Here is a 12,057-nt window from a genome sequence, read left to right as displayed (position 1 = left end):
CTCTCCGTTACATCTCGAGATATCTCTTTTGTGGGATTGAAAGGAGTTCGACGCCAACGGCGACGACAAGATCTCAACGACGGAACTCGTATCAGTCATGAAAGCTCTCCAATCCAACACATCGGAGGATGAAGTGAAGTGGATGATGGAGTAGCTTGACACCGACCTCAATGGCTTCATTAGGACAAGAATGAAGTGATCTTGTCTTTGAGATCGACGAGAGAGAGAGAAGAGTAGCAGGATATATCAAATTTCTTTGTGATAGATGGCTATAAGATTTAGGGATTTTAGACATCAAAAAATAATATTATGGATCTTTTCCATTACTAAAAATGAAAGAGGACCTTACACTAATTTTTCTTATATTTTATTCATATTGTATCTACTTTTTCTATTTTCATTTTTTTTCCAAATTCCTTTATAAATCTCCTCACAAAATGCAACGTAGTCAAAATATATTAATTTTTTTTTAAGATGATGCTAAAAAAGACCTAAACATTGCCCTAATTTTTCCCAATTTTTTTAGATGATGCTAAAAAAGACCTAAACATTGCCCTAATTTTTTTCCAATTTTTGGTCAACAGTATTTACTGAATTTTGAAAAAAGAAAGTGCGTCAGTTGAATGCAGCGAGTATACGTCTCAGTATACTCGAGAGAGTATATCCGTACTGAAAAGATCATTACCTCATGACAGTTATAACAAACTGGCGCGCTTTCTCTCTCTCTCTCTCTCTACATAAGCAGACCCTAATTTGCATCTCCACCCGACTTTCACTCTTTAAAACTTTACTCTCTCTCTCTCTGTTGCTGAATCTCTGAGTATTTGGGTTTTAAATTTTGAAGGAAGAAAAATGGCGGCACAACTGGTGGCTCCGCCGCAACTACCAGCGCAAAAGGCGTCGCTATACGTGGGCGATTTGGACCCAGAAGTGATGGAGATGGAGCTCATTGAAGCTTTCCGTCAGATAGGTCCGGTGGCCTCTGTTCGCATCTGCAGAGACATACTTTCCAATCGATCCCTTTGCTATGGCTACATCAACTTCTTATCTCACTCTGATGGTCAATTTCTCTCTCTCTCTCTCTCTCTCTCTCTGTCACTCTATTCGTTTGTTGCATGTGCATTTCGAAATGGGTTTCTGCTTCCCCCCCCCCCCCCTTTCTCTTTCTTGTATCTTGTTTATGGGTTCTTCAAGGGTTTTGGTTGTGATTCAGGGGTTCTCTGTTTTCTGTGGTGATTTGTATAATTTGTTGTGTTTCTTGTTCGGAAATTGGGTTTTCGTTCTTCGCGTTCTGTGTTCTTGGTTGTTTTAATCTGTTGTGTCTATCGATTTTCATCTACATTGTATGAGAAGTGGGTTAGGGTTTTTCTCTTCCTGTTTTGTTGAGCTTTATGTAATTGGAACCCCATTAATTTATTAGACTCCTGCTCTGTCTTGTTTCTTGAAACTACATTTTTCTATTTTTGCCGATAATGATGTGTTTTCTGTTTGATTCAGGGGTCTCCATTTTCTCTGGTGATTTGGATAATTTGTTGTATTTCTTGTTTGGAAATTGGGTTTTCGTTGTTCTTGTTATGTGCTTTGAATCCAGTAAAATAATGATATCCCACGGTGAATTTGTTATATACTTTTTCTTGCTTGTGAATTGGTTGTTTTATTGTGTTCTGTTCTTGGAAATCTCTCTCTCTGTTTCTTTCTTTCTCTCTCGCTAGCTCTTTTTTTGTGCTCTCTTCTTGTATTCGAATTGGGCTAGGGTTTTGTTGAGCTTCATGTACTTGGAACCATTAATTTTATTAGACTTATGCTCTGTTTCGTTTCTTGAAACTACATGTTTGTATTATTTCTCTGATTTGTTCCTCTGTTTTGGTCAGCTTCTAAGGCTATTGCTTGTCTGAACCACACCCAATTCAAGGGAAAGCCCATGAGACTAATGTGGTGTCAGCGAGACCCTCTTAAAAGAAAGACTGGTGTTGGCAATCTCTTCGTCAAGAACCTTGACCCGTCTGTTACCAGTGCTTGCTTGGAGGGAGTTTTCTGCAAATTTGGAACTATACTTTCTTGCAAGGTGGCTGAGGAACATGGGAAGAGCAAGGGTTTTGGGTTTGTTCAGTTTGATTCAGAGGATTCATCCATGGCCGCTCTCAATGCTCTCCATGATACCATGCTTGAAGGGAAGAAATTGTAAGTGCTCCTTTATTCCTATTTTAGTCATTATTCTATCCTCTCAATGCTTATTTGTCTATGAGACAGATTTTGTTTGTTGATGCGTTGTTCTTTTTAAGATTGTGGCCATTTTCATAGTTTCTCTAGTTCAATTAAATGATTAAGTTGTAGTTTCTTTTATATTGTATGAATGGATTATTGGGTTTTTGTTTACATACTCTCTCTCTCTCTCTCTCTCTATATATATATATATATATATATATATCTGTGTATGTGTGTGTGTACATTTTTCCTTAATGGATGCTTAGCTTTGAAGTGACCTACACATGCTGCTTCAGTTTACTGAGGGCTTTATGTTCATATCTGATCAGCAAATTTTTAAGTTTGTTGGTTGCAGCCTTGGAGGCTTCTTCACTTTTTGCTTTCTATTTAGTTTTGTTTGATTGAGTGTTCTCCATTTTGTGCGTTCTATATGTGAGTGTCCCTCTTCTTTGTTCTCTTTTATTGGTGCTCTTCATAATGTTCATTCGTGTAATCTATAAATAAGACATGGGTTTCTTATAGGTTCTATTTCTCATTATTTGTATAACCTTTTTCACTGATGCTCTACTTTACCATCTATTGCTGTACATTTCTGATTTTGGCATATGCATTAAATAAATTGTAAAAAGTTCAAGTATACAGTATACTTTAGGTAGGAATGAATATTACACATAGGAGCATGCATATCATTCAGAACTCCAGACTAATGATTACTGAGTTATTTGATTATTTTTGTTAGAAAGGTTTGTTACTTACTAATTGCTCTTTATATGAATTGTGGTTCTCTGCGCTCCTCTTTTCCGTTCAATTGTGTTCTTTGAAGGTGCTCTATTCCTTAGTTTGGAGTTTGGACACATGCTTGGATCTTATAGTTATAATATCATTTTGTTGTCACTTTCTTGAATGAATAATAGAAGAAAAGAGTCTTTAAGTGGTTCCCTTCCTGAAACATGTTAATAATTTATTCTTCTATTCATTCTCGTTCTTTCCAAACAGTTTTATTAAGATAATGCTGTTATAATTGGGTTAGAGTGCTGGGCCTTCCCGTATTGTTTTCGTAGTTTTTAACAAAAAATGGTTGTCAAGGCATTTTCCTGATTGTGTTTAGTCCATTATTGTTAATCTTGTGTCTTGGAAGAGGAGTAACTTTGACAAATTTATTAATCTGGTGTCCTTTCAGATATGTGTCCAAATTTGTCATGAAAAGTCAGAGGAAGGATGCCCAAGAAGAACCAAAATTCACAAATCTGTATGTGAAAAATCTCACTGAAAATGTGACAGAGGATGTCCTTCAAGATAAATTTTCTGAATTTGGGAAGGTCTGTAATGTTTTGATCATGAAAGATGCTGATGGAAAATCAAGGGGTTTTGGATTTGTCAACTTTGAGTTACATGAAGAAGCTAAGAAGGCTGTGGAGGCCTTGAATGGTACACTACTAGGTAAACACAACTTGCCATTTGTACTCCCTTGATTTGACCTCAATGGTTTATGAAGATTAATATTGACATGCATGTATTTTTTTTATGGATCAGGATCAGAGAAGTTGTTTGTTGGAAAGGCTCAGAAGAAAGCCGAAAGGGAAGAGCTTCTAAAACGTGAATCCAAGGAGAGAATCAATTGTCATGCTGAAAAGCCAAAGGCTTCAAATCTGTATGTGAAGAATCTTGATGGATCTATCAATGACAAAATTTTAGCAGAACATTTCAGAGGTTTTGGAAAGGTAACTTCTGCAAAAGTGATGCGCTACGACAATGGGATTAGTAAGGGATTTGGCTTTGTGAGCTTCTCCAATCCTGAAGATGCAAAGAAGGCTTTGCATACATTTCATGGTTATAGCTGAATCTTATCTCTTTTTTCCTTTGTTCTCTGTATTATTAAGTTATTTTTTAGTTCTCTAAATCGAGTGTTGTTTCCATTAGGAACCATTTTCCGAGGAAGGTCTCTGTATGTGTCTATTGCTCAATGTAAAGAAGAACGCCGTAAAGAATTGCTGAGTTACTATGCACAGTACCCACTGGGGTCTTTATATTCTCCAAATTTTGATATCCTTAACCCTCGGTTCCATCCAACCTATTACAGTTTCCCTCCTCATTCTACTCCGACCCCTGTATCCTCACACATAACTTCATACCAGCTAATGATGATGAATCAAAATCTTAGAAGTGGAGGTACGCTGTATCCTTTGACGTCACAGAGTTACCAGGGAAATGTTTCCACATACGTAAGGAAATTCTATGGTTTCATGTAGTTGCTGCTTTTAACCATGCTTTTATCTACATTTGATTTTTGTTTGCATAACTTGAGAAATGCAATTGCAGGTTCCTACAAGGCAATCTCAGCAAGCGACCTACATGGACTATGTTTTCCAACATGTATGTCTCTTTTACTTTCTTATTTAATTGTGACAGATGAATTCGCCCCTTGGCATAGTGCAATACTTGCATAAAATGGCCATTGTAGATCACTTCCTGCACTTTTGGGCTATGTTTGGATCGTGGATTTGGAACGAAAAAGGAAGAAAAAGGAAAAGGCGAAAAAATTTAGCTTATATTTCACCCAAATTCATAATTCAAATACAACCTTAGAATTTTATGAGGCTAAGTATATTATTATTTCATTCACAATAGCATTTATGTAATTGCTCAACTAGTGATAAATTTCAATTGCAATAATCAAAAATTTATTTTTCATCATTCATCTTCTTCTTCTTCTTCTTCTTATTTTATTTTTAATTTTATTTTCATAAAATCTTTCTTCACAGCCAATGAGATATCCCAACTCTGGTATACTATCTACCAGACAGCTGAAATATGAGACTTGCATGGATCAGAAAATATCCCGGAAGAGAAGTGGAGCTGCAGAAGCTTCATCCAAAGGATTTGTGTCTACAAATGATCTTACTCCGGCATCATCCCTTGGAAACTGCAAGGAAAACATTGGGAAATTTCTCCACCCTCCGGCTAAGAATCTTCAGGTGTGTGTGACAACCCAAATATCTCGTCTAAAAAAGGATAGTAAACTACTTTCCTATGGTATGATAGCTAATGTAGTGATTTTCTCTTTTTCTCTTACTAGCCTGTGCTATCGACAAAGATAACAGGAATATTGATGGAATCGAAGAATACACAGGACGCAAATGCTCGGGCCATTGCAGATGGTCAAGTTGCTCAGGCATCTCAGTCTGCCCTCTGCTTGAGCCACTGATCTAACATGTCGTCTACTACTTTCTCACATAACACACTTTTTTCTGCTGCTGAATTTACAACACACTGTCGCTACATGTTTTTCTGCTGTATTGGAAGGTTTTGCTGTGCAATCGAATCATACTATAAGACTAACTGATAGGGATAAGGATTGTTTTTTTGAATTATAGTACTCCACAGAGAGCATTTTAGTTCTTAATTCGATGATACTGCGTCCTTTCCCTTTCACCATATGTACTTAGGTTTGTTTGTTGAGATTTACTAATGATGATAGATCTTGGATTTTCATGCGCCTCTGTCTTGATTTGCATACATGTCAAACAAAATTTGAACTCCAATTTTTCTAGCAGAGATCTTAAATGTTGAACAAATCTATACATTTCCTTCTAAGTCGATCTTGTATGCATAAGATTTCAATTATGCCTGCCCTTCTTCTCTGATGACTCTGTATGCATAAAATTCTTGAAAACCCACCCCCTCTCCAAAAAAAAAAAAAAAAATTCTTGAAGGGTCTGTGAAAATACTGTTTCTGCTTACATTTACTATTTGTTTGTCTTTGAAATCTTTACTTACTACCTTGAAGGGAGTGGTTTGGAGGGGGTTCAGATGGTGGCTTTTCTTGTACATGGTGATGGTTGGATTGGGTGTGTTAATGGTGTCCTCTCTTGGTGGGATGGTCATATCCTTTGCACATGGGCTACTTACCCGTTCATTTATTAGGGTTCCCCCAACCGATTACCTTTATGGATAATTATTAGGTAGTCCTATTCTAGAAGTCCACGTGGTGTTTTCGAGAAATGAGAAATTGCAAAAACACACTAGGGCCATGTTTGTTTGGGCGGACTGGATTAGCATTCCCATGACTAATAGTTCTAGGACTACGAATTCGTTGGATTATGTATCCTATCTTAACTAATAGTCAAGTTTAAAATAATTAGTCCGTACTTCAATTATTTAATCAAACATCGGATTAGTAATTTTATTGGATTATTAGTCCAATCCCAAGCTCATGTCCACCCAAACAAACATGACCTAGATGTGTTATCGTCTGCCTTTGATCCAAGAAAGGTAGCTTTGCACTCATATAAAGTTTTTTATTATGTCATTGGTTAGGAGTCCCTCTTGAACAGTGACACATGATAAGACTATTAAATAATTACTCGTTAAAAATTATTTAATAATCTTGAAATATTACTTTAATACGTGCACGTCGTGCTCCTAACTTTTAAGACCGTACAAAAAGGGATGGATGAGATAGCCTTGTCTCTCACTTAGCCGATCATAGTGGCTAGGCTTAGCTCTGTTAACTCCATGACTACTGATCTTCACTCATCTCATGACCTCTACACTTATTAGAAAGATTATTAGAATCTGTATACAGAATGACGAGACCGGATATGATCTTATTATTTCAAAACAAATTGTCCTTAAAATGATACTTTTATTTACAAAGATGTTGATATCACTGGATAATTATAATAGTAATTTTTTCACTGGATAATTAGTAGTTTTTCGTCATTTTCTTATGAGAGTCCTTACAAGACAATAAATGCAGCAATACATGAGAGACTTTTACCTCTCCTCTCACTAACAAGAACAACAGGAAAAGGGAAAAAAGTAGTAGTAGCAAACAACCACGGTCTTAAACGACATTGTACAGGGCAGAGAGTCACAGATACAGATAAATAGCGAATCTAAACCTTGAAGCTCATCGTCATCCGATGAGATTGATACCTTGGAGGATCAAGGAATCAGCAAGAACCTGGTTAGCAGCCTCAGAAGGATGGACACTGTCCCAAAACACATACTGAGAGGCATTACTACATGTCCCTATCGACTTTGGATTGCACAACAACGATGTTGTCTCCACCGTCCCTGTTCCGCAGCAACCTTTACTTGCTTCTGCAAAACCTGCAACCACCATTGTAAAAGTAGATGTTGTAATAAAAAATTTCACTCAAGAGGGGATGATCAGTGTGTAGCGATCGTCTGTGAATGTGATCATAGGAGTCTCTACCCTACACCCTTTGGGAGGTGAACACAAAGAGGCTAGGAAGTTTTATCCATAATCAAAACAATGAGATTAGATTATGCCAAGAGGCTCTAAATTTTTCACAAATATTCTATATGCACAAAATTAGATAACAAAACTGAAAATAAATCTCTTACATGAAGTGAGTCCCATCAGATGTGTAGGTTCCACCCATGTGTCCAGTTTCATATTTGAATTATGTGCACATAAATTTTTTTTTAAAAACTTTTTCAAAAAAAAAAAAAAAATGTATGTTTAATCAAATTGGTTCAATTTTTTATTGAATGTTTGTTTGTAGCAAAGGTGAAATGAAAAAGCTTGGTTACACATACCATTGCTTGAAGGAGACTTGACAAGGTCATAGAGGGGTTTGAAAATGTCAAAGATTGCAATTTTAAGCTCTGGAAGTTGCTTTTGGAGATTTGTTACTGCTGAGTTGATCTTCTTGTTGAACCCTTGCGCATCTGTGTTGATTCTTGATACACACCCACTTTGATGGAACCCAAACAGAGTGCTGGCTAATGGAAGACAACCCAATGGTGGGAGTGAAGTCACTCCTATTCTCCTTGCTCCCAATCCATACAAGTCCTGTTTGCCAAACACACCAAATCAACATCTTTAATCACATTCCTTTCTGCTTATGATCAAATTATATTCCATTTTTGTCATATCATTCTGTATTGATTTTCTGTATAGTTTATATGGTCTAATTAAAGAAGTTTGTCTTGATAAATAACGGTGGAAGCCTAGTCTAATGGATAAAAAAGTAATTTACAATTTGGACAACATGAAATCATATAGCCAGAGACACTTACCTTTTTACTCACAGTATATTAGACAACTTCCATCCTACAATCAAACATTTGTTTTTTTTTTTCCACTCCTCTTCCTCCCTTTCCGCTCCCTCATTTAATTTGTTCAAATTCTAATTTCTTTTTTATCTATCCAATTAAGTTTCAACTATTACTGATTTGGCAACCATCTCCAATTGTACCACAGAGTTGAAATAAAAAAATCTAATGACTAAGGTGGGGTTTTTGACAATTGCTTCAATAGATATTTTTTTTGAATTTCTTTTAGAATTAAAAAAGATGTTACCTTTGGTAATTGTTAAAAAAGTTAATTTTTTTGTTATGGTGAAAATTTTGTAGGTCTTTTCAATCTTTTGCTTTTTGGTGAACCCTTGTTAATTATATAGGGATACAGTGAAATTTCTCAGAATGTTGAGAGTAAAATCATCTATGCACTATGCCGCTAAGATTCCTAAAAAAAAAATATTTTTTATACCAAACTAAATATAAGAATTTAGTTAAAACTTTTTTAGTAAAAAAAAAAGAAGTTAAATGGAGATGGGTAAACAAACCTTAAATAGATAGAATTAATATTTTAATAATGAAAGCAAAATTAATCCCTTTTTTCTTTCAGCAATACTACGAAATCACAAAATATGTTTGGCAAAAATCATAACAAAGACATGACCGGTTGACCAGCTAGTCAATCCTAAGCCTTGTCGGTCAGCTAGCCGATTGACTGGCCATGCCTTCGTTATAATTTTTGCCATATATTTTTCGTGAAACCTAAACTTACCATTCTAACAAAAGTAAAGAGAGTTTGGTAGGAACCTTAATGAAGGAAGAAAAAATGCCGACAAGGTAAGAGGAATACTGATCAGGAGTGAGGACTTTGTTAATGAAAGGATTGACATAGTAGTTCTGAAGAAAGTCACTGCTTCCAAAACTCAGTATGTATAATCCATCTTTCAAAATTGATGCTGCGTTTTGATTCCCTGCTATCTGTGCTAGCTTTCCTTGGTACTCCTTGTAATACTCCAACTGTTGTGACAGTGGTATTGCATGCTGCCCCACAAAATTTTTACAGTAAAAAAACAGTTTATAGTGCACTGATAGTGAAATTTCACTCTGTTTGGTTCCTGAGAAGGTGCCAAGTGAAAATAACAGGAACGATTTGAAGCAAGTACTGTAATTATTGTATGATCATGGAGTTTCCTTTTTGTTTGTGTTTTATATGCAACCATATGGGTGGATGTCATAACTTTCATTGCACACATCTATTTCTAATAAAATTTATATATTTGAAATCTACTCGTTGAGATCTATGAAATAAGAACCATACTAGATATGAAATTTTGTTTTGAAAAAAAAAAAAAAACAAAGAAAAGAAAATCCTACAATTTTTGTGTGCATACTTGAGAAATTTTGCAATTATTATCCAGTAGACAACTGCAAAATTTATCAGTTTTTTGAAACAAAATTTCTCAAAATTTTTATATTGAATATAGATCTTGTTTAATAGATCTTCTAGAATAGGTTCTAAAAATATAAATTTTACGAAAAACAAAGGAGTTTTGGAGTGGTGTAATTTTAAAGTTTTGAATAAAAATCCATAACTATGTCCAAGTTTTTATTGTGCCAAACTTACTGAGTTTTTTTTTTTTTTATATATATAAAAAATAAAATAAAATTGTGAGACAAAGTTCAGTAAATGAAGGGCGGGCCTGGCGTAGCAGTAAAGCTATCCTTTGGTGACCTGGTGGTCATGGGTTCAAATTAGGAAATAGCTTCTCCGTTTGTGGGGTAAGACTGCGTACATTAACACTTTCCCAGACCTTGCTTAAGTGGAGTTTTGTGCACTGGATACGCTCTTTATAGAGTTCAGTAAATATGTAGATTATGAAATCTATAAAAAAAATTTACCCAATATATAAAAGCACTAAATGAGATGATTCTTACATTCAAGACGGCTGTTTTGTCATCATAGCCAGATGCAGCAGAAGCAAAATTGGCTCCAATAAGAAGGTTTTTTCCAGAGGCCTGTGGGCTGAGATATGCTGGTGGGTATGTTGTAAACCCAAGTGTATCAGCTGCAAAGAGAATTTTGAATGATAATTATAGTAAGCAAATTTCTAGTTTAAGCAAAAAGACTAAAACACCCTCGTATATAAATAATTTTATTGTGTAAACCACGGATAATTTCGTCATTATCTTGTACTTCGAGTGCAGTTTACTACACGTACAATTAAACTCCTGATACAAGAGATTATGTACAAACTAAACACATGGAGTAAATTAAATCATAGTGGTGAAGTAAAATTTGCCCTAATTAGTATTTTTTCATACAAACATAGATTGGACAAGACATTAATCTGACAAAAGCCAGTCATGAGATCATCTGTTCCTAAATTTCTCTATCCCTTTGTCTTAATCCATGATAATCTTATGAACGAGGACAGAAATTTGAGTATGGAGGATTTTTTCCGACAAGCCAATCTTAAAAGTACTACTTACCAGTGAGGTCAGTGGCTAATTTGCCATTGCAAAACCTTCCAGTTGGTTTATGGTTGACGAAATCTCTCCCATAAGGTGGGTAATTAGCCTTGAAAATGGTGGGGATATAGTCATTGTTCCCAACATCCACAGCGGAGTCGCCAAATGTTATGATTGCTGGCACGAGTGTTGATGAATTTTGAGCATCCCCACCACCAATGGCTAATGCCAATGCAAATGCCCAAACCAATGCTTCTCTCATGTAAATACCCATTTTTCAACCCAAAAATGGTTTTTTTGTTTTGAAGCTTTGAGCTGAGAGTGTTGTGAACTTATAGAGTGAACAACCCAACTGAAGTATTGAGTTGAAGGAAGACTGAAAGTTGAGTAGAGATATTAATAATGACGAGTGATAGAAGTGGTTATATAGCATTAAAAGCTCACACCGAGTATGTATAGTGATTATGTAAACCCTTTTTAGGTTTGATGCCGTTGGTTGAGATCGTTCAAATGTCACTACTCAACGTTAGGTTATATTATGGAAACTACAATTATGAATCATCTAACAAGAGAGAGAAAGTAGTTGGGAGAACAATGAATGATCATGCATTGGGAGTGGCAGCCCTGAAGAAACTTCACATGCGCGGTTCTTAATTTTGTTTGTCACAGATTTTGGTTGACTTACGGTCAGTCAATTTATGAAACTATTTTTAACTTTTTAAAAAAAATCTGTTAATAATGTTTGGTATATTTTTTAAATAAAAATACTTTAAATAAATTGGGAAAAAAAATAAAATAAAGTTGATTATTGAGAAACGGGATAAGGGAGTGTTTGGTGTAATTATTAAAACATATTATAAATTATACCCTAATGAATTATAGATTATAGTTTTAATCACAAGTTGTTAATGCAGTTATTGGATTACAAATTTAAGTTGCTCAGTAGTGTTTGGTAAATAAGTTTTGAAATAACTTTTTGATGTGTAAATATCATTTTTACCCTTGTTAATTGTAAATTGAATTAACCTTTATTAGTTGTAAATTGAATTAACTTTAAGGTCTTTCTAGTTTGGGGCTTGTGCCATTTTGATCTTCGACTTTTTGACTTTTTAATTATGACACATGTGACCATGAATTTTGAATTTTGTTTTAAATAAGGATAATTGAATATAGCATTGCTCAATTTCAATGATAAAGTTGTTAGTTTGATAAAATATAAACTAATTTGATAAAAATAAATGTCAAAAAAATATTTTTAAAATTTTAAAAATTATTTCTACATACTAAAGATAAAATTATATAAAACTGATCACTCTTTTACACATTTATTTA

At 34.9% G+C, this 12,057-nt stretch overlaps 2 protein-coding genes across 2 annotated transcripts; one reads left to right on the top strand and one right to left on the bottom strand.

Annotated features, from left to right (window-relative positions):
* The first annotated feature begins 623 nt into the window (after positions 1-623).
* LOC114268620 (polyadenylate-binding protein 6) lies at positions 624-5,703 on the top strand. Its single transcript, XM_028209819.2, has 8 exons — positions 624-1,060; positions 1,872-2,181; positions 3,386-3,645; positions 3,739-4,035; positions 4,126-4,427; positions 4,525-4,578; positions 4,968-5,180; positions 5,282-5,703. The coding sequence occupies exons 1-8, from the start codon at positions 853-855 to the stop codon at positions 5,408-5,410; spliced, it is 1,773 nt and encodes a 590-aa protein (XP_028065620.2). The 5' UTR covers positions 624-852; the 3' UTR covers positions 5,411-5,703.
* A 1,168-nt stretch (positions 5,704-6,871) lies between these two features.
* On the bottom strand, positions 6,872-11,125 carry LOC114268621 (GDSL-like Lipase/Acylhydrolase superfamily protein). Its single transcript, XM_082910206.1, has 5 exons — positions 10,747-11,125; positions 10,192-10,322; positions 9,064-9,297; positions 7,774-8,029; positions 6,872-7,320 (listed from the first exon to the last, which is right to left on the bottom strand). The coding sequence occupies exons 1-5, from the start codon at positions 10,997-10,999 to the stop codon at positions 7,124-7,126; spliced, it is 1,071 nt and encodes a 356-aa protein (XP_082766332.1). The 5' UTR covers positions 11,000-11,125; the 3' UTR covers positions 6,872-7,123.
* Between the last annotated feature and the right edge of the window lie 932 nt (positions 11,126-12,057).

Source organism: Camellia sinensis, chromosome 15 (genome assembly GCF_055761805.1).
Source record: "Camellia sinensis isolate YWXY chromosome 15, ASM5576180v1, whole genome shotgun sequence".
NCBI lineage: Eukaryota > Viridiplantae > Streptophyta > Magnoliopsida > Ericales > Theaceae > Camellia > Camellia sinensis.
Note: the sequence above shows the minus strand (reverse complement) of the source record. Positions and strands in the feature narration are given on the sequence as shown.

What these genes read in the sequence shown, in the direction of transcription:
- LOC114268620 (XM_028209819.2), top strand. Translation starts at nt 853, where the DNA reads ATGGCGGCACAACTGGTGGCTCCGCCGCAACTACCAGCGCAAAAGGCG. An exon ending in ATGCTTGAAGGGAAGAAATT is followed by an intron (nt 2,182 to 3,385) that starts GTAAGTGCTCCT and finishes GTGTCCTTTCAG; the next exon opens with ATATGTGTCCAAATTTGTCA. An exon ending in TGGACTATGTTTTCCAACAT is followed by an intron (nt 4,579 to 4,967) that starts GTATGTCTCTTT and finishes CTTTCTTCACAG; the next exon opens with CCAATGAGATATCCCAACTC.
- LOC114268621 (XM_082910206.1), bottom strand. Translation starts at nt 10,999, where the DNA reads ATGGGTATTTACATGAGAGAAGCATTGGTTTGGGCATTTGCATTGGCA. An exon ending in TTTTTTCTTCCTTCATTAAG is followed by an intron (nt 8,030 to 9,063) that starts GTTCCTACCAAA and finishes TTTGGCAAACAG; the next exon opens with GACTTGTATGGATTGGGAGC. An exon ending in CAAGTCTCCTTCAAGCAATG is followed by an intron (nt 7,321 to 7,773) that starts GTATGTGTAACC and finishes TGGTGGTTGCAG; the next exon opens with GTTTTGCAGAAGCAAGTAAA.